The 21,459-nt window shown below is 37.7% G+C and overlaps 1 protein-coding gene across 5 annotated transcripts in view; it reads left to right on the top strand.

Moving 5' to 3' along the window:
• The window catches only part of LRRC9 (leucine rich repeat containing 9), a 51,811-nt gene that overhangs the window by 13,670 nt on the left and 16,682 nt on the right, over positions 1–21,459 (top strand). For 2 of the 5 annotated variants that reach the window (XM_040701632.2, XM_040701630.2), the window contains exons 13-30: positions 773–908; positions 1,791–1,937; positions 2,783–2,904; positions 3,974–4,183; positions 5,096–5,215; positions 6,132–6,323; positions 7,825–7,950; positions 8,906–9,040; positions 11,550–11,727; positions 12,123–12,343; positions 13,053–13,175; positions 13,669–13,799; positions 14,286–14,394; positions 14,703–14,842; positions 17,539–17,675; positions 17,884–18,101; positions 18,309–18,377; positions 20,173–20,265. In XM_040701632.2, the coding sequence (XP_040557566.1) occupies positions 773–908; positions 1,791–1,937; positions 2,783–2,904; positions 3,974–4,183; positions 5,096–5,215; positions 6,132–6,323; positions 7,825–7,950; positions 8,906–9,040; positions 11,550–11,727; positions 12,123–12,343; positions 13,053–13,175; positions 13,669–13,799; positions 14,286–14,394; positions 14,703–14,842; positions 17,539–17,675; positions 17,884–18,101; positions 18,309–18,377; positions 20,173–20,265 (2,607 nt within the window). Of the gene's footprint in view, positions 1–772; positions 909–1,790; positions 1,938–2,782; positions 2,905–3,973; positions 4,184–5,095; positions 5,216–6,131; positions 6,324–7,824; positions 7,951–8,905; positions 9,041–11,549; positions 11,728–12,122; positions 12,344–13,052; positions 13,176–13,668; positions 13,800–14,285; positions 14,395–14,702; positions 14,843–17,538; positions 17,676–17,883; positions 18,102–18,308; positions 18,378–20,172; positions 20,266–21,459 lie in introns of those variants that run through there. The other 3 variants (XM_040701631.2, XM_040701633.2, XM_040701634.2) reach the window with 3 other exon arrangements.

The raw sequence follows: 21,459 nt of genomic DNA, 5'->3' as shown, positions 1-21,459 counted from the left end.
AAACTGTCAGTCCTGTCCCAATGACCCCTTTCAGCACTAGATTGAAAAAATAGCCAGACAAGTGTAATACATTATTTCATGATGAGTAAAAAATTATGATCGGAAAAAGCATTTTCATAGGCTGACAGAATGGTTGAGGATGGGAGGAGACTCTGGGAGTCATCTTGCCCAACCCACCCATCCAAGCAGTCGCTAAGAGCAGACTGCCCATGATCTTGTCCAGATTTTGAATATAACCAAAGGTAGAGATATTTCAGATAAGGAAGTTTTCCTTTTGGTTAATGAAGGAAAAATATAGAGTAGGAAAATGAATTCATGGCAGCACATCACCATCCTCCACTGCTCTCTTTTTCTATTTTCCAGCCTTTTGCATGCCTGCATTTCTTGTTTTTCTTCAAGAAAAGATCAGATTTTTGGACAGCAAGATTTTATCTTCAAATTTTTTTTTCTATTTTCTGCTTTTGCTTTATTATCATTTGCATCATACTAGTCTACAAAGGCTGCATTGAGATTCTTATCTGTGGCATTGCCTGTATATAAGCATAGGGGAGGATAGGCTCTGCACATAAAACTAACAATCAGATCATGTCTGTTTCTCTCATTCTGTTAAAACAACACCATAAACCATTTTCTTACTCTTTATTCTTCCCTTTTCCTGCCTGGCATCCCTTATTGTAATTCATGTGTATGTTTTCATGCTGCTTCAATTTGTTTACGTTTCTATGGGATGGACTAAGTCAAAGATACTTGGGCCTTGCTTTAATCTTTGCAGCAGCCTGGGAGAAATGAAGCTGTTCTTCTCTGTAACAGCCTGAACATATGTGAATGTCCCAGAATAGAGTTTCTGAAACAGCAAGCCAAGGTTGAAGGCAAAAACAGGAGTGATCCTGAGGAGTCATTCAGGCATGGTAATTCAAAGTTTGGAAGGATGTAAAACTGATGTTGGGTGTCTTGTATGATTGCTGTATTTTGTGTTATAGGTCCAAGGCTGTGAGTTGGTATATGTAACCTTGAAATGAGCTCTGAAACATTGTGAAAATCCGTTCCAGTGGCATTTCTGCATATTAGGAAGCTTCACAAAGGACTTGGCCTATTACGAGTAATTCACAGACAGGAGTTTGAGGAATCCATGGGAAATGTTCTCTTCTGACAAATAATTAGCTATATCTAATGTTTTCATTATCCAACAGCTCTAAGAAAGGGCAGAGTGAAGAAAGGCACAAATACTTTGAGTTAATTCGTGTCCAGGACAGGGCACCAAAAGGAAAAATACTTTTTAAGTTGGTTTCCAAGAGACAAGGCTTTGGCAGTCATGCAGTATGACTGTCATTTCAGTGGTTTGGGAACAATCAAATTTCAACCAACCAAATCTGAAAAAATAAAAATAAAATAAAATTAGAAATCTCAAAGATAATCAAGCATTTACAAATTTTGTAGAATTATGGCTAAACATAGATTAGCTTGACTCACAGGTTCTACTGTTCATTAAATCACATGTAATTCAGATTTCACTTACTTTAAATACTAGCCAGGTAGAAAAGGTGTATTTCAATGTGTACTTGGGTTTTTTTTGTGCCAAAGTATATTTATTTCATGAAAAACATAGATGCTGATAATGATTGCATGTTTATTTTATATATGTGTATATATATATATGTATTACATACTTATAAGACCATTCATCTACCGGCCAAAGATGTTGTCGTCTTATCACATTAAGCACCTCAGTTTTATTACCCCATCCCCACTCCCTAAGCTAGAAGCATTAAGTGTCTTCTCTCTGTGCTTAGGGACAGTGATAATTGCAAAAGTTTTCCTTGGCCGCAGTGCTCCAGTTTGTCCAATGAATCCCATCTGTCAAGTGAATTACCCAGAAGCTAATTCGGTATTCAGGCCACGGAAATGCCTAGAAAGGGATGCATCTCCTTCATATAATGGTATGTATTAGTAGGTATTTGTCAGCATAAATTTAAAACTAAAGTAACATTTGTTTTCTAAACTCATCTTCCACTTTGGGTAGTGTTGAGACATTTCATTCCTTGGAACAGTCTCTGCTTAGCTGAACTACATGTTTTCAAAGACAAGAACAAGTCAGAAGATCCCTCTTTGAATAAATATTTGTGCTAGTTTAGCTTAGTCCACAGAGTGGAAGTTAGCTGTGCCACACTGATTTTAGCCATTAATCCACAGTAAGAATAGCATACTTTTGAGAAATACAATGTTATGAGTAATGAGCTTAAATCTGTACTGTATGACGTGCATCCTCTCAGTGATAAATTCCACTTTACCCTTCCTTTTCAAGTGAACACAGGGTGGGGACTGAGTAATAATTTTACCTCCCCTGCTTGATATGCCCTCTAAACATTCAGATGCTTAAAGGGAGCAGCATCTGTCTCTTTATAAAGGAATTGGGTGTGTTTCTGATTTTTTAGAATGGAAGAAAAAGAAAGATCATTAGGAAGATGATCACACCTTGATGTAACGAAGAAGTTTTGGACAGTGCAGCAACAGAAGCATTGCGGGAGAGCAGTCTGTGATCTTCAGATCTAAGTTAGTCTTCCACACGCAGTGATCCTCATGCTGGAATTTGGCACATACTCATTCTGCATGGGCAATTAGATAGCCAATTTAAAGTCTTTTATGAGTCTGTATAGCAAAGAAAGTCTAATAGCAGGAAGGAATAAATCTGAAGTACCTTCATGGAATGAGATAGCTTTGACTTATTAACATTCTGAAATGAATGTTTAAGAACAATGTATTTCTTCAATTTCCTCCACTTTAGAAATGTGGGCTTCTTTGGAACAGAGAAATTGTGACAGCAACGGATGGCACTGTGAGTGGATTGTATTTGACCATGACCTGGTCCTGCCAGAATACATCGCTGAGCTGGAGTACATTACACTGGTATGTACTTTGTTTTTGCTAGTGTGATATTAGAGGTCAAGTTTTAAACTTCACATATCAAAATGAAAAAAAAGCAAATAGGTGAAATGAAAGTCTGCTCTGCTCACACGACCTGCCAAGCTCAGGTTTAAGTCTGGTTCTCTCCTGTCCATTCTATCAGATCCAGATAAAACTCATTTGGAAGTCAGTGAGGCGCTTTCTACACATAGGGAGAGTTGGAGGAAGCTTTTATTTTGTAGCTGTAAAAGACATAGCAAAGAAAGCACAGATCCTTTAACTAAGTTTTGATAATAAATGGAAATGGAGTTGAAAAATAAATCCTCTATCAGTAAGAATTCCTTTCTCTGAGGTACCATGCAAGGTACAACCAATAGTACAGACTTTGCAAAATATCTTGTTTTCAAGAGATATTTAATGAGCAAATGATTTTTTTAGTTGTTTGGTTTAAATTGTGAGTTGTAACATTTTGGGAGAAAAGAAAGGAGATATATTTCATTCTCCTGATATCCTAAACAAGTTTTCCTCAAGTAAGAATTGCTTCTGTTCATCTTTACATATAACCCATACAATGCTGCTCTTTCACTCATTTAGCTTCATAACCTGCTGTCAAGGTGAAAAGGGTCATTTCAGACTCTGAACTGCTCTGTGTGTCTGGTAGAAACAAAAAAAAGTATGAACGAGTGTTTCTGAGGATATTCAGCTCTGGGAAAAGGAAGGAGTAAAGCAGAATTCACGGATGTGTCATGTCTGCCCAGTCCCATGGTTCAGCTGTAGGCTGCTCTATCGTGACTCTTTGACTTTCAGTGCATATTTGTATCCCTTCTGGCTCTAGCCAGAGATATATGTGATGTACAATGACCTATATAAAAAATCCTCAGGTAGTGCCATGAGACAACTTAAATGTAATTTCTAGCAGATCTGTGTCACAGAAAGATGATTTCCTAACTTGATTGCTATGAATTCCCTAATCAAACTTCTGTGGTTTGATACTGAATGTTAGATTTATCACTTAAGTCAAAAGCAGACAGTTTACAAATCTTAGATGCCTTTTTTATATATATCTGTATAGGTCAAAGACAAGTCTCTGTTTTCGACATGCAATATAATTATGGAAGAGAGAAAGAGAAGCACAGAAGGTTTTATCCTGTCTCATGATTTGCAATGTGATGATGAAGTTTTGAACATGAAACCAACAGTAGAAGTGAGGCCTAAGATTACCTGTTTAGATGAAATAAAAATACTTTCAGTAGCTAAGGCCAATATCTGCAGTCAGCTACAGGTGAGGTATTGCTGTCACACTTTCAGTAGTATTATTTCAGTAGTATTATGTAATTGTTACTTGTTGTTCAGGTTGACCAGAGGCCTCAACCAAAGACAGTAAATTAAAAAATAATGTTTCCATTTGAGCTCAATTCTGATGTTGCTTAGGTTTACTTGATATCAGTAGAACTTGTGTTCCCCTGCCCACCACTTTCATGCATTGTGAACAACTGTTGCTTCCTCCTTTATAAAGAACAATGATAAATATCTGATGCTTCCAATTATAAAAGTTTCCAAACTGTCCCATTTTTAACTCCAGTTTGTGAGCTGGTATAATTTTTTTTTATCTGCTGCTTATATTCTCAATCCCATTTTTATGATTTTTAAAATACACTTTTTCTTTTCTAAAACTTGTTTAGAGATGATGTTAAGAAAAAGGAGAACAGCAGTTCTGGTTTTGTGCAACCAAAATGCCAACTTTACAGTGACCTTTATTGCAATGTAATACCAGCAACTGTCCTCTTAATTTGCCTTTTCCTAAGGGTCTACATTTTGTGCCTGCTTGGCCTCACTCTTCCCATTCTGCTCTTTAAGAAACAGGGAGAACTGCTAAAGTTTCTTCATGTTCCCTTCTCCCATAAGCTGATGGACTGTTTTTCCGTATTACCCAGGTTGCCTTTATTTTGTGAAGAAGAAAATAAATATTCTTCAAATAAGTGAAAAACGACAAATAATAGCCTTTTGTTGTTCTTCAATATTACATGTCAGTTTGCATTTACCTTTTACAGTCATATATAATTTATCAATAGGATAGTATTTATATTTGCACTCCAATAGCTGAAGCTTTATATTTTTAAGGCAGCTATGGAGTACTACAGAATTTGACTGCATGTCTGATAAAATCATTATTTCTGATGTCCTTTTGGCCTAGGTCTTGAATTTGCATGGAAACAGACTGAACAAGCTGCAGAACATCTCTAGATTTAAAACACTTCGAAAGCTTATCATCAGCTTTAATGACTTCACTTCTTTAAATGATATTTATGACTTGGTGAGAAATTAAGGTTTTTTCAACTTTTTTTTTTTTTTAAGAGGAAACTTTTACTAGCATTAGTATTCTTGCATTGTGGGGTGGGCTCACAAGACAGGATTGAGGCAGGAAGTGTACATCATAAAAGAATGGGGGCTAAACTAGGATCATGGATGCTGTGGTACTATTAGCAGCCACAATTTTGTCCAATTTGAATCACAGTATTACAGCAGCATCACTTTATCACACATCTGTCCTTCATAGTGGTCATTTCAGTTTAATAAGTAGTAACACTGAATGCAGTACCTGAATTCTCCCCCTGGCTTTGCCACTGGGCTACTTGATGATTTGTGTCATGTAGCTTTTCTCCTTCTTCATTCCTAATAAGTCAAGTGAAATAATTGTAAAAACTATCAAAGTAAAGGTGATTAGCAGGAGCCAAATCTAAATGGTCTTGGAGCAAAGTGCTAAGGAAGGTATTTATTTTCAGCCTTAGAATGCCACACAGTTCATGGTTGCTTTTGTAGTCTTTAGACTGGAATAACTAAACACTCTTAAGTCCTAACCAGGACCTCTGGGCTTTCCCATCTTGCCCATGTGTAATCAGGGATCCAGTTCCCAGGTTACCTTCAGGCCACTTAGGAGGATTCTGATATGAACACCAGATGCACTCTCCCCCTTTCAAAAACTTCCTGGCTGTCAGTCATGCAGACATAATGTGCCAAAGTGCTCTGCCAGGTAATGGCTCCTCTGTAGTTTGACAGGAACATGGCTGGAACATGGACTTCCCTCAATAGAGACAATACAGAGCAAGGGAAGTCCTGGACATTGGATCTAATTAAGCCTATTTAAAGATTCAATGTATCTGATTACTTTAACCAAAGTTTATTTTTGCAATACTTTTGGCAACACAACTATCTTCTGTATTGTTTTGCAGCCCAACCTGGAGTATTTTGATGCAAGCCATAACCATGTGATCACTCTTGAGGGCATTAGAGCCTTAAACAAACTGCAGTTCTTTGACCTGAGCTGGAATCAGCTGAAGAAGTCCAAGGAGGTTATAAACATCTTACGTAAACATACTCCCAATTTACAAAGCCTGGACATCAGACACAACCCATGGTATAAGGTAGATACCAGTGCTTGAAGTTCCCAGGAAAGCATTCTAACCAGGTCCACAGTTATGTCTCAAAGGCTTGAAATCTGGTCCTGCACCTTATTGATTCCAAGGTCCTTCCAGTGTAAGAAGCTTTGTGATCATTTTATGGCATCTCTGTTCTCACAAAGCCTTCACTTTTTTTCTGTGGTCACAGCCTGAGTAAGTGCTAGTAAGTAAGCTAACATACAGTTAGTCTCTCTGTCACTGTGTGCATCTCTCAGCAGCAGCACAGCTGTGCTGGCTGGAGCTTTGGAGAGAAAGCCAATACTCAGCCCTTTTACTGACACTTGTACATTTATATTGCCCAACCGGCTTCTGAAACAAATGTTTCTCTCTATTTCTTTTGAATCGGTACATTTTAACATTATTTAAAGGGCTTAGTCAGTATCAATACAGTTAAACCTTACAAATTTGTGGCACTGAACGACACTTAGTCTTTTTGTTAATGATCATTTAAATACTAAGGTTAATATTTTGTGATTCAAATTCAGGCAAACAGAATACTTTCTGAGTAGAATACCTCTCTTAAATACTTTGAATAGCAAACCAACAGGAAACAGAACTCCATTCAGGCACCCACTGGTCCCTTTAAGCTTCACTGATGCTTTTCAATACTTGTTAAAATATAAAAAGAAATAAGAGCTACCAGTCTGTGCTTCTTTGTTGTGATTAATTAAGCTTTTATCAGATTAAACTTTCAATTCTGCTATTTTTTTGCCATCAACTTTGTGTCAGCGTGGTAAATCTTGTGTATTACACAAACCTGCCTCGATATCCAACCACAATGTTTAGTTAGTTCAGTTCAGAGCGAAGCAGAAAATCCGTATTACCTTTCAGAGGATGCATTCTATCAGCTAGCTTATATAAGACTGCATTTGGGTTATTTAGCAGTCAGAATATATTGATATAACATCCACAGACAAAGACACTGTTATTTATCACGTGAGAAATGTGTATTTCATGTACTGTTTTAAACTAGTGGGCAGTCTAACATATTCCCTATTTATGGGATACATTTGGTTGATGTCTTGAGGCTTCAGTGACACTTTCAACATCACTCTCATGTGTCCTCTGAAGCTTTCTTTGCCTCTACAATATTTCTAGCTCATAAGTGGAACTCCTGAAACATAACATAAATACTGATACAGGTCATATATTAACGAGTGTTGTAAGATTAGTAACATTCTGAGCAAGCCATGTGACTCCAGACTGGTTTATTTCCATCAGTGTCACATAAAATCAGGATAATCAAAATTGGCCCAAAGGTAACCTGTGTTGTGTGTTTCTGGCAAACTACATTAGCAGGGATGATGTGGTGGCTCTGCTGAAGATCACTGCAGAGCTCTAACTCTCAGCATCCCTGAGCTGACAGTAAAATAAGCAGAAAAGAAATGGAAGTCTCTTACTGGTATGTACTGGTATTTAAAAATAGAAAAAGACAGAAAAAAGTAACCTTTTTTGTCTCCTCAAGCCCACCTCCATACGGCTAAGTGTCATTGGCCAACTAAAGGCTCTCACGCACCTAGATGGAGTCCTGATTACTGATGAAGAAGCTGCAGAAGCATTACAGTATACTGCAGGATCAAAGATAACCCAAGTATGATATTCTGTTTTGTTATGACTTACAGTGAGTACTACCAAAAGGGAAAGCCATGTGAATTGTTCTACACCTGTGTTTGATGTTGTGGATGATGATGTTTCAAAGAACACTTGGTTTTCCATTCTATTTTTGTTGTTATTGTTGTTTTTTTCTGAGGATAGGTGTTTTACCTTTGCTTCTATCAGTAGATCTAAAAGTACTTAATAAATGTAGGTCTTACAGAGATCTCTGTTGCTACCGAGAATTTTGCTTTGTCATGGTGCTGAAACAATCATGTTCAATTCCTGCTGAATTCAGGATGCAAGAAAGTTACAATGTTTGCCAAATAGAAACAGTGGAGGGGAAAATAGCTGGCTCATGGTACTATTTGTTTCTTTTAAATATCCCTTGCTTTAAGGTCTTTTCAATGGGTAAATTTTCACAGTATTTTACAACAGGTATGAAGCGCATCCTCCCAACCCCTGAGCACAGGAGCTGTGGAATATATCCCAAAGCACTCCTGAACCTTAGGCTGAGTTTAAGTAACACACACCATGGGCTGTCTAGGTTGGAACTCAATATCATGCCGACACAACGTTTGTATGATCAGAGCTACTGTCACAGTGCTACTGTCTGCTCACAGTGAAAGTTAAGTAAGATCCTCCTGCAAAGAAATGGGCAGATATCTTCCCAGAATACAGTCTGTAAGGTTAATACAGAAGGTTTCAATGAGGTCTCCCTTCTCTGCTATGAATTACATAAGTACTGAATACTTTTAAAATTTGATATGTAAGACCTGTAAGAGTATTCCAAACCACTAGACTTATTAGATCTATGATTTACTATGTCTGCTGATATATCACTTGTTCCTTTCAGGAACAGAAGATTTGTGTGCCCTTTACTGTATGCTGGTGAACTGTATGCAGTATAATTTATTACATACTCAATAAGGTGTTTTCTTCTTTTTCTCTAGGCATCACTGTTGGAATATTCTAGGACTGATGAAGAAAAGCCCCCCATTCTCAGTGTATTTTCTTGTGCTACAATTCTGTCTCAAATCAGCAAGAACAGGGTGGATTTACAGCAACATCATAACTGGTATTCAATGGTAAGGCTGATGATAATTTAATATACTTACATCAACACTTAGATTAATCTATGTAAATATTTTCATTTGTTATCTTAGTTTAAACGTTTTATGCTATTTGATTAAAATATATTACAGAAAACTTGGAAGTCTAACAAGAACTTGTTTAACTAACTAGAACTAACAAGAACAAGTCTAACAGACCTTGTTTCTGATCACAGCCACCCCCAGACATCTCACAGGAGGTTCCAGATATCCTGAAGAGGGTGTTTCAATCACAGTCTTTGCAGTGCATTTTTCTTTTTAGCATTAAGAGATTTTTAAGACCAAGGAGTGACTTTATGTAAAAAGCAGGCAAAAAGCTACAGGGAGTCTTATATAAAGCCTTTCCGATTAGGGTTAATTTCACCTAACATTTGTTGCGTGCAGCATAGATAACCATATTTGAACTATTAAGCCTCAGTTCCTTCTATAGGCAAAGCAGACACAAAAACAGCTGTGGAATGTCAGTCTTCTAAGTGTTTAGAGGGGCACTGCAGCTTGAAGTGAATTGCCCTCTAGCAGAGAGTCTAACAAGCTATCACAGATGGAGATGTCTCTATTGCTGATATCGGTGTGCTGATAGGAAATTCCTTCTCAGTGGTTGTATAAAGATTTTGAGTAACAGTGAATCTGTTACTTCAAATAGGTCTCTCTTACCTCTATCATGTTTACCCTGTTTCTTTCTATCATGTCTACTCTGTTTCTGAAAAAAACTTGGCTATTAGCACCAAGTAATTCTTGTTTTGATGTAAAGGGCTAGAACCAGATGTTCTAAAGAACCAGAAGTCTTTTCCTTATTTAGCGCAAGTCATCCCACTTTTTACTTTTTGATATCCATCATCTAACCAGTATTTGTCTATTAAACAAGAGACACGTTTACAGTGGAACTGAGACTTTTGTTATACCCAGTGCCCAGTTAGATCTGAGCTCTCAGTGATTCAGGCCATTCAGAAAAAATCTCTCCTGGATTCTGTAGTGTCTAGCATTGTAGCAGAGCCCATACTGTAGCCTTTCCTTCATCTTTCATTAATGGATGTCTCTTATTTGGCTGTTTATGAGTTTATAGGAATTTGGTATCTTTCAGTGTACTGTTTGTCTGACAGATTGGGCCAAAAGTCACCACTAGGTTTGAAAGCCAGTGGTAAGGCTAATGGATGGATGTAGAGGTAGCACAATCACACCAGGTTTTTCCTTAGGAAACTGAGCTAACAGGCAGCCACAAGAGTCAGAGGAGAAAGATCCAAGGTCATCCTAACCTGTTGTGACCCATCAGTTGAAATCATGTTCATCCACTCAGTATGAAAGGTTAAAAGCTCTTCTGTCAGTTCAATTTGTTAATACAGTGTAGAATAGCTAGAGGAAAGCACATATCTGTTGATAAGCATCGCATTTCATTCTATGTGCATCAAGGAACTCACAATTACTGAAACTGCCGGGAAAGTTATTGCATTAGCACATGTCATGTATCTTCTGTGACAGCAGAGAGAAGGCATTCATAGAGGGTAAAATACATATTGTGGAAAAGAAAATAATGTAGCCCAAAATGTTCTTTAGTCATTAACAAAGTAATGACACTGAACTAATGACACTGAATGTTTTAGGTTTTATTTACAATACTGGATATTCTGGGTCCCTACAGTGCTATCTGATTTTTTTAAATTGGGGCTCTATGGTCGTTTTGTTTCTCCAATGATTTGCTAACATACTGCAGCATCATCAGAAAGTAGGGGAGTCATAGTCATGCAAACAGGTTATGGATAGCCCTGATAGCCCTGTCTGTCTGCAGGAAGTTTGGTGCCATGTGCCTAAAGTCGGTACCCATTTAAGTAATTCCTTTGACAACCTGGACAACAAAATAGATATTTCCTACCTACATTTACTTGTTTCTATCCAAGACTACTTCAAGCAAATTAATGAAGGTGTTAATCCAGGATGGAAAGAATAAGGGTACTTTGTAGAGAAAGAGCATGAAGTACTATGAAGTTAGGATAAAAGCTGTGATTCAGGACACAGCATCTGCTAGACTATATATCCAGGTTTAAATATCAATCCCCTGGTGTTATGCTGAAATCCTGCTTCCATTACAGGCCTGGTTTAGAACAAGTAAACCTGTAAAACAGACTAGACACTAAAGTAGTATATTGACAGAAGGATTTAAATCACCCAAAGCTATCTAAAGGCAAATGCAGGCAAGAAAGAAACAAAAGGCTGTGTTCAGATTGCTTCAACAGCAAAGATACATTTTGGAACTGGCGTTCTTATGTTATAGAGTCCTTGATTTTGAGGGAGAAGCTGAGGTTTTTTAAAATTGTCTTACAGATTAACAGTTCTTCCACATAATGAGGAAATGTCACATTCTGCATCTAATGAATTGTCATAGATATCAGTAGGGAACATACACATTGAAACTGAGCACAGAATAAATAGGTGGAATTAAACTGATTGACTGTTTGGTTTCTTTTAACTCTAATAATAAGTTTTGCTACAGATCACTGTCTTAAATCTGGATGACCAACATCTCTTCAAAATTTCCAACTTGGAGAAACTGGAGCACTTAAGATGGGCATCATTTAGCAACAACAATCTTACACAAGTAGAAGGACTGGAGTCTTGTCTTAACCTCGAAGAACTCACTTTAGATGAAAACTGCATTTCAACACTTGATGGTACTATATTTACCATGGTAGTGGTATTTCAGGCTTTTAAGCTAGGACTCAATAGAAATGCTCATAGTGAAATATTATGGAGGGTGAGTTTTTACTTGCTAGCTACTGTGTGAGTTTTTCAAGTACTGAAAAACCTGATGTCTGGTTGCTGAGTGTACATTTAGTTGAACTGAATTTAGGGATTGAGGCAGAGCAGTTACGTTACAGCAAAATAAGTTGTAGTGTTGGTTTTTTTTTCATTTGGCATATTTACCTACATTTAATTGACATAATGGTCATGATATACTTACAGTCGGACCTATTAACACAAACTTAGAACTTGTTTTACCATCTGTATCAACCACTTGTTTCTGTTACACCTAACTATACTAAGTACATCTTGGTTTTTTTTCAAGGAATTTCAAAGCTCACCAAACTTACAAGACTCAGTGTAAATAATAACCATCTTACCAGCCTCAAAAGACATGTGTTTGAGAATCTGTCTCAACTTCATTACATTTCTGTTGAGAACAACAGGATCACGTCTTTAGTTGGTTTAAAGAAAACATACTCCCTAATAGAATTATACATAAGTAATAACTGTATTTCTACGAGCCAAGAGATACATCATTTAAAGGTAAGTATGAATTTACTATTTCAGAGGTTAATTTGGTTTTTAACACATTAGAAATACAGTATTTTGCTGCTTGAAACTGAGTAAGCTATATTTCAGAGCCCAATTCAAGGTTCTGCCTTTGAGTGCTGCATTCATCGAGCTTTACAGTTGGACTCAAAGCGATAGGAACCCACAGTAACCTTTTTTGATGAGTACACTTACTCTTAGAAGGAGGTACTAAATCCTCTACTTAGATTGGGCTCAAAACCTTCTGCAGTTAAATGTCACATATACTGCGTAGGCCTCAAGGCTTATAAACCGTGGAATAATTTTGCACCTCAGTTAACAAACAACCACACGTGCAGCAGTTCCAGTTCATTTCAGCTACCATATGTGTGACAAACTTTGTTGGTTGGTTTCAGGCACTAACTAGTGAGAGCCTGAGACCCTGATTCTTATTTATGTTAAGACTCTTAAAACTTTGTGAGAAGACAAAAGTATTTTTAGGGAATGTTAGTATAGTTTTCACTTACTTTGAGAGCTGTATTTGTAGATTAGGTGGTGCAAAATACTTTTAATCTAAATGAAAATATCTGGACTCTCTTAAGTGGTCAGTTGGTTTTGACTCTTGCAGATGACACCTAAAGAAATAGCTGAAAACAGCCTGAAAGCACCTATACATGGTTATTTAAAAGTAATTCTAATAGAAGATTTGTTTTGCTCTTCTCAGGGTTTAACTAATCTGATAATTCTGGACATGAGTGGAAATAGAATAGTCTGGAAACAAGATAACTACAGACTATTTGTATTATTCCATCTTCCTTCTCTCAAAGCTTTAGATGGCACCTCAGTAGTAAGTCACGCTGTATGCAGATTATTACTAGAATTTTTGTTAAAATCATTCTTTTATAAATCAAGTTCCAGAGGACTGGACTTACTAACATCACATGTGTAACCTTTTCAGGTACTCAGCAATGCTCCATTGTTTGTTTCTGTCTATTTTTAGTCATTTTGAGATAGAAATTGGCTTTTTTTTAGTTTTTGTAGAAGTACCTACCACTGTAGTGTCCTAGCACATTGTTTGACTCATAGGGACTTTAACTGCAATCATGGAGCATCAGCATGATCAGCTCCAACCATGAGATGAGTGTATATTATTTAAAATTTTTTATTATGAACCAGCTGAGAGAAGGCAGACTAGTCTGCTGCGTTAGAAAAGTGATCATACTTTTAAGGCAAAATGACACCTTTTAAGTTATTGCAAATATTTCTGTGTTTCTTAAATTACTACCATAGTTTTAGATCTGCATTAATATAGCAGACTTCACTTGAAATGCGTTTAACAGGAACCTGCAGAAGGAGAATGTGCAAAAGATTTGTTTGGAGGCAAACTCACCTCTGACATGATTGCAGATAGGCTGGGACATTCAGACTTCACAGAAATGCAAGAATTAAATTGGGCAAACTCTAACATAAGGTGCGGTGACTTTCAGAATTGCACTGTTTGTTAACAGTAGCATCTAATACTGCAGTTAGAATGTGAAAATGTGAAATTAGAACTTATGTTTACCAAATGTGCCAAGTGATAATTCCCTTCTGTCAGCTAAGTGGAGAACAGAACACTCCATTGGAGCAATGGCAGCTCCAGCACTGCTAGAAAGCAATGAAAACAGCTCAAGAGATATGGAGCTGGTATTTCAGTAATGATCTGTACAGGAAAAATGAGCAGACTGTTGCAAGCCCATGCGTTTGGCGTCAGAATCAAGTCAATTTCTTACTACTGGGGAAAGAAAACTGTGGATTTGTTTGAGGTTTTCATTAGATGGCTTATTTCATAGGAGCACATTACCTTTCTTACCAAAAAGCCAGCACGTTAGGGATCTGCTCATGCTGTGTACGTCATTTATATCTTATTTTCTGATATTGCATGTACTCTAAATCCATAATTGTATTCTTAATTCAGATCTGTAGAGCTGGTGCCAGCAGGTCAGTTTAGAAGCGTCAACAGCGTGAATTTACAGAACAACAATCTCACGTCTTTCAGTGGATTAATCTTCCTTCCTAATGTCAAGGTGAGTTCATGACAGTCTTTTCTGTTCTTAGAAACAATAATGAACTAATTTCCTTAGATTGAAAATACATCTTTAATCTCTTTCAATATGCTGTTTGTGGTTTTGTAACAACAGTGATCAACTGGCAAAAAGCTGATTGTGACCACTGTAAAAAATCAGTGAATCGCACCAGACATTTTTAAGCACTCTAGACTGACTAATTTTGTTTCTAAAAAATCAAATTTCTGAGTCAGAAAAATGTAATTGGCAGGTTTGCTACTGTCTTAACAGTGGACCATTCATTTGATTAACTGTGTTTCCTTTGTCAGGTATTATGTCTGAATTACAATCACATTGAATCAATACTGCCTGGACAAAAATCTGCAAATGATGTAACAAATAGGCAGCAACTGCACCGCAAGGTGATCTCCAGTGGCTATGGACAAGAAGAATATACCAAAGGAAGAAGGTACTAGAAGCTTTTAAAATATGACTGTGTCTCATTTTTAGCCCACTGAGGAAGGAAGAGGTGTCTTCAATCGGTAGCTGGAAGTTCCTTGCTGTTCTGTTTTGGGTGTTTTATTGTGTTGTTGTGAGTTTTGGTTTGTTTTTGTATTCATTTTGCACACTTACAGCATGTTTGGCATCATCTAGTTGGGTTTTCTTTCCTAAATTCTTTGGGTACAAGTTGTCAGGCCAGTTCTTCACCAATCTAATGATACCAGTTTTTTGTCATCCATCCTTTGGGTCCTGTCACACAGACAACTAGGCACACCGTGACATTTATTCACCTTTCTACAAAAGATTTTATTTTGAGTAAGGGAACCTTCTACGTTTCTTTGGCTGCTGGTTTGATCTGGAACAGTGTGGACATGTCCGTCTGATCAGATTGATCACTGACATTCCGTGCTGCATTCTTCAAGTAAATTTGTACATTATACTACAAAATTCTTTCAGTGTGAATAATATGCTGAGATAGATAATAATTCAGTCTCTTGAGCCTGATTTGTGAAAATACGGCTGCCTTGTGCTGTGCATTATTCTGATAGCCATCACAAACACTTACTAGAATCAATTTGTTCAGCCAGTTCAGGATAAAATACCTTTTATGGCCATAAACAAGTCTTCTGTTTGTTCAGCCAAAATTCAGACAGTGGTCTCAGACATAGGGTTTGGATTTTGTGTGGTCCTGTGTTCAGCCAGGAGTTGGACTCAATGGTCCTTGTGGGTCCCTTGTTTGATTCTCTGATTTATCCTGCCAACAAACCTCCTTTCCTTCTCATATTTCATAAGTGAGAATATGTCATTCACCTTCCAAAGGAGATGGTTATACCTCTTCTTTCTTCCTTCTGCCATCTACACTAGGTCATGTGTTCTAAAGAGAATTTTCAGATCACCTTTCAGTTTGCACTTCTCATCTGTACACAGGACTAAAACTTCTGAAACCTGTCAGGATTCATTTACTTTCTTCTGCACACAAAAAAACATCCATAGTCAAATTCAGTTTTATCATATCAGAAAAGACTTCCAAAGTCACCATGCAGAGTTTCCTCTACACAGTGGTCAAACTTTATGAAAGTAACATTTACTGTGCATCAGAGAATCCTGCAAAACCTAGTTGTTACGTGCATACTTCTCAAGAGCTCACCAGACTCTTCTTGTCTTTATTCTTTGCACATGCTCAACATCTGGGGTGTAGGAAAACATGAATTTGATTCAGATTTTCTGTGGAAAAGGGACAGTAGCAGAATGGATATGGGGTGTTTGGGCTTCCATCATAATGTGACAAATTTTTGTACTCGTTTTTCTCTTGTGAGAGATGTGCGTTTTTCACACAAACTGTTGACTCAGAAAGGGCCTGCAATAATTACAGAATCACAGAATCATAGTGACTGAAGAGACCTCTGCAGATCATCCAGTCCAACCCCCTGCTAAAGCAGGCTCTCTACAGTAGGTTGCAGAGGAAAGTACCCAGGTGGGCTTTGAATATCTCTAGAGCAGGAGACTCCACAACATCGGTTCACAGCCTGTTCCAGTTCTCTGTTCATATGAACTCATGTTCATATAGAACTTCTTGTGTTCCAGTTTGTGCCCATTGCCCCTTATTCCGTCACTGGGCACCACCAAAAGGAGCCATTTGACTGCCCACACTTAAGACATTTATAAGCACTGATAAGATCCCCTCTCTCTCCTCCAGGCTGAACAGTCCCAGGTCTCAGCCTTTCCTCAGAAGGGAGGTGCTCCAGGCCCTATTCATATCTGTGGCCCATCACTGGACTCTTTCCAGTAGTTCCCTGTCTTTTTGAACTTGGGAGCCCAGAACTGGACACAGTACTCCAGATCTGGCCCCATTAGGGCAGAGCAGATGTGGAGAATCACCTCCCTCACCCTGCTTAATTTTTGTAGCCTTGTGACATAAACCTGTGTAAAGCATGAAATATACATATTACGTATTTACATACGTCAGCACAAATTATTTTTACAAACTAACCTACAGTTTAGGTATCCTATTTTTTGTGAGGCATGAATTTAACCAAGTAATGACCACCAGCTCCTCAGTAACTACCAATATTCTGTATTTTTATGAAAACTGAGGATGCTAAGCACATTGTGTCATTAGCTGGGTTGCAAGGAAGCAGTAAAGCTAACATTAAAACCCTTTTTCTCCTTCTCTTTTCCAATCTATTTGCTCGTGCTATTTATTTACACATTAGATGCAACAGGAATGAAGATTTTACAAGCAAATGAGTGGAATAGAGCATGTTCTTTTGTTTTGCCCTGCTGTCATCCAGCTTTGTGAGAATACACCCAATGGTTACCATGAACATTTTCATGAATTAAGCTGCAGTTTACAGCTTTCCTTTCTCTGTTCTCGGATTTATGTGAACAAACGAGTGCTTTTTGTATTTGTTCTGTTTCTATGGTCTCGATCCAGAAAACTTGTCCCAGTATATGCAGTATTTCTACCTCCAACTAGTAGCATACTTCATTTCTTACCAGATTTCTTTTCTGCATTCAGGTGTAATTTTTGTGAAACCTGTTCTAGTGAAACTGCAGTCATCTGTACAAGCTTTTCATAATTGTGTCTTCAAGTGGGAAAAGCTAACATTCCTTTTTTCCAAGGAAAACCATGATGTTATACTCTCATTTAATTTCTTGGTTTAGGGATGAAGGGTTTGAAGAAAATCTGCCTCCAATAATGCAGAGTTTGGAAGTTCTTCATTTGGGCCATAACGGAATTACTGACATGGCCTCCCTACAGCTTAGCAGGCTAAAAAAACTGAAGTTTCTATTTTTGCAGGGTAGGTGATGACATTTTTTCTTTACATTAATTCAAATGTTTTGCAGTACTTCCCTTATGTCCAGTCTTACCTGTGTCTTGAATTTGTGGTGCTCTTCTCTGGTCTTGGCCCAGTGAGAATGATGCCCTAACTTTAATTCTTACCACGGCTGTAAGTTCCCTCAGCTACTGAGCAATGAAATTTCACACATTTACTCTTGGTATGTTAGGAAATTTCATCAGCCAAATTGAAGGACTTGAAGGTCTCCAGTTTCTGCAGGAGTTGGTGCTGGACCACAACCGCATCAAAAGGATTTCACAAGGCTCTCTTGCTGGACAGAGTGGTCTTCAGACTCTTCATCTAGAGAAAAACCACATACGAGAACTGAATGGTTTGAAACCCTTGGTAAAATTACAGAAACTCTTTCTTCAGTTCAACAGAATTCAGGTACAGTACATTTTTGTTAATGCTGTAGATTCAATGGACTAAATGTTGTAGACTTCATTCAGACAAAAAGCCCATTTTCTTCTATAGATTTGCCTTAGTAATATTACCTGTATTTTCCCCCAAATACATACAGCAGCTGCAAGATTTCTGAGAACTCCTGACATAACAATTTTTAAACTTTTTAATTTTTTGTTAACTTTTGGACAGGAATTATCTGAACTAGAAAAACTTCAAGTTATTCCTAGTCTCAAGGTGCTCTCACTGCGCGGAAATCCAGTGAGTATGACAGTTGTCACTGATATATAAAGCAGATTTGTATTTCACCTTAAACACTGAGTACTTACCCTTTATTTCTGTTGAAACTATTATGATTTTTTTTCTGTAAACAGATCATTCTACTATTATTGTTTCAAGTTTGAAAAGTTAATAGAGCACACGATGGTCATATTTCCTCACTTGTACCTGTCAGTGCCACGGTGTGATCAGAAGATACTCATTCTTCAGCATATTCTTCATAGTGCTGCAAGATGAATTTAAAATGCATGTGTTTGCATGAGTCCATTGCAGAGATGTGTCCTTTCAATATTCCAAAGCAGGTCAGATCTGTGAAGAAAGGTCATAGAATGTTAAAGGATCTCTGAAACTTTAGATTTTGTTTTTAAAAAAGCCCCATAGCAATCTTTTTTGCTGTCTTGCACATCACCCCTTGAAAAAGTTCTGAGAAGAAGTTTGAGGTTTCTTGTTTCCCAGACATGCTCCTGTTCTTCAGTGTAGAACTGCTGGTTTGCCTTTTTTCTCTCTGAAAGCAAACTACTAGAACACAGTAAAGAAAACTCTAGCCTTTCTGATTTTATGAATACATAGCTGTGGGACAGAAGACAGATAACACCATCACACAGTAGCAAAGCCTTAATTTCCAAAGTATATCTCAGTGGGGCCAAATGTATGAAGAAAGTCTGTAGGATCTCAGCTTGATGTATTGAGCACTGCTGAGCTTTAAAGTAGCATCAAACATAAATGGGAACAAAAATACATTTTTCGTTGTTAGTTTGAGAACAAATGTGACTTTCTTCAGTTCTTCAACTTCAGTTGAAAATACAGGTCATAGTGCTTGTTTTTGTAAATAGGTTCTTGAAGATTAGACTGAAAGCTCAAGTTCTAAATGCTTAAGTATTTTTACCATAAATCTGCACTTTATGGTCTAAAGCAACAGCTTGAAACACATGGAAGAGAGAAGGTGAGGGTATATGTTGGAGAATAACACACATAGTGCAGTCATGGATTCTATTTTCAGTTGTCAGCCTTCAAAGGGTTATATAGAGTGGTAAATTAACTGGTTTCTGCAATGGATGAGGAAAAGGTAGGAGCATGTCAAGCAAAATGAATGTCACCCAGTAATGGCCGGAATCATCATATTCTTCAGAGGAAAAAAAGCCAAATAAGTTTCACTTGAGAAGTTGCTGTTTCGAAGTCTACTTTTTACAACTGAGGTCTAGACTTCCCCCTAAAGGAGATAGAGATGGTGGTCTCAGCTCTCTTCTATACAATGTGGCATTAAGGAGAATTACATCACAGGGTAGCAGTATCAGTGTCTGCCACTATGGTCCATGCTCCAGATAGAATATAACCTTTTCTTTCCAATAACCCTCTTTATTGAAATGGAAAACTATTGCTAGCACTTTCTGTCTCCAGCACAGCCTGCATCTCAATGCCTCCTCTTCTGTAAAGCTGCTTCCTAGGAACTTATTTACAGGGAGCACAGTGCATTTGAATTCTTCAATGTTCTGAAGGCTGTGATAAGGTGTTGCAGTCCTGCCTAATACAATGGCAAAGGTACAAATGTTCCCCCAGGGCGCATCTTTGTCAGCACAGTCATTCATGGTCTCTTGAAGTTGAAAACCATTGTTCAGAGATGTATGGTCATTTACACACAGCTTGGATTCTGTTTCTAAGAGAGTAATATTGGTATGACATTTAGTTCAGATGTTTAGTAACGTCGCTGAGGTACTATCAGTTTGTCTTCTTGGATAAGGACACCATTTCTGAGCTATATTATACTTTCTTTATACAGGTTTATCTCAAGAAGAACTACCGTTCATTGCTTGTCATCCAGCTGCCAGCACTACAAGTGTTAGATGGAACCGCAGTAAATGCAGAAGAGAGGGTAAAAGCAGCACTTAGCAAGTTTATAGTAAATGTTACTTAAACTCTTAGGACAATATTCACATCACTTATTCTCCTGCAGATCTTGCCCTAAAATTGCCACTCACTATGAAACCAAAAGAAGGCTTGATAACAGTTGGGCATCTGCTGCGACCATTGTCTGTCACACTGACCAGTGTTATTACTCATTATTTTCTTGTGCTCACCCATCTGTCAGTCTGTCTGCATTCATTGGGTGTGCCTCATCTCCTTTTACAATACAAATGCACTGGAACCCAGATTTTTAGTAGGATTCACTGTTAGGTTGCCTAAATATAATAATAACAACAGCAAAGAGTCAGAGAGGAGGCTAGCTCAACACGTGTCTCCTACAAACAGAAGGTTCATTGTCTCTGTGGTTCTCTTTATCACTATGACTCTGCTCACTGAAAGAGTTTGTTGTCAGCACAACTGATCTGTGTTTTCTATATCACAGCATGAAATTTCTCTAGAGACTTGTTGGATGAACAGAACTCTTTCCTCGCAGCTCTAAAGACTGCAGTATTCATTTTAACCATCCTTTTCCACAGAAGGATCAACCGAGAGTAATGAGATCTGGAGTCTGTTCCCACTCTGTTGTGCAAGGCAGTTCTCTCCATGTATCCATTTCATACTTACATCGCACAGAAACAATTCTTTTACACATTTGAAACATAGCTATTAAGGATGCTGAGAAGCTTCAGTAACATCAGATTCATTCTCATCATCCTGGCCAGCTTTTCCTCAAAACTCTGTGCACAGTTCTTTATAGACAAGAAGCACAGCCAGTAGGCACCTACACCACAAAATTATTCCACTCCAAATATCTTCTTCAGTTCTTTACTGCCATAATACTCTCATCACACTCAACTACACCTGTCCTTTATTTAGTTCTTGTCAGAAATTTCTTGGCATAAATATGTCCTTTTATAAATAGTGGAGTAAAAGCTTTTACTTGATACTGATATTAGTCACATCTTCAGTATTTAGCCAAATCTCAGCCTTAACGTTGGTAGTAGGTCACTGCTGAAACCAGGAAGGTTAAAATCCCTGTACACAGCTCTGTCCCAAAACTTAATCTGTCAGAGTGTGTTACCACAGATCTTTGAATGCTCACATTCACATCTTTACTTGGAGTCTCAGGACCTTTGTAACTTCTTGTCCTAGAGAAACACAT

This window comes from Gallus gallus, chromosome 5 (assembly GCF_016699485.2).
Source record: "Gallus gallus isolate bGalGal1 chromosome 5, bGalGal1.mat.broiler.GRCg7b, whole genome shotgun sequence".
NCBI classification, from domain to species: Eukaryota; Metazoa; Chordata; class Aves; order Galliformes; family Phasianidae; genus Gallus; species Gallus gallus.
The sequence above is the reverse complement of the archived record's forward strand: the minus strand, read 5'-3'. Positions and strand labels throughout refer to the sequence as shown.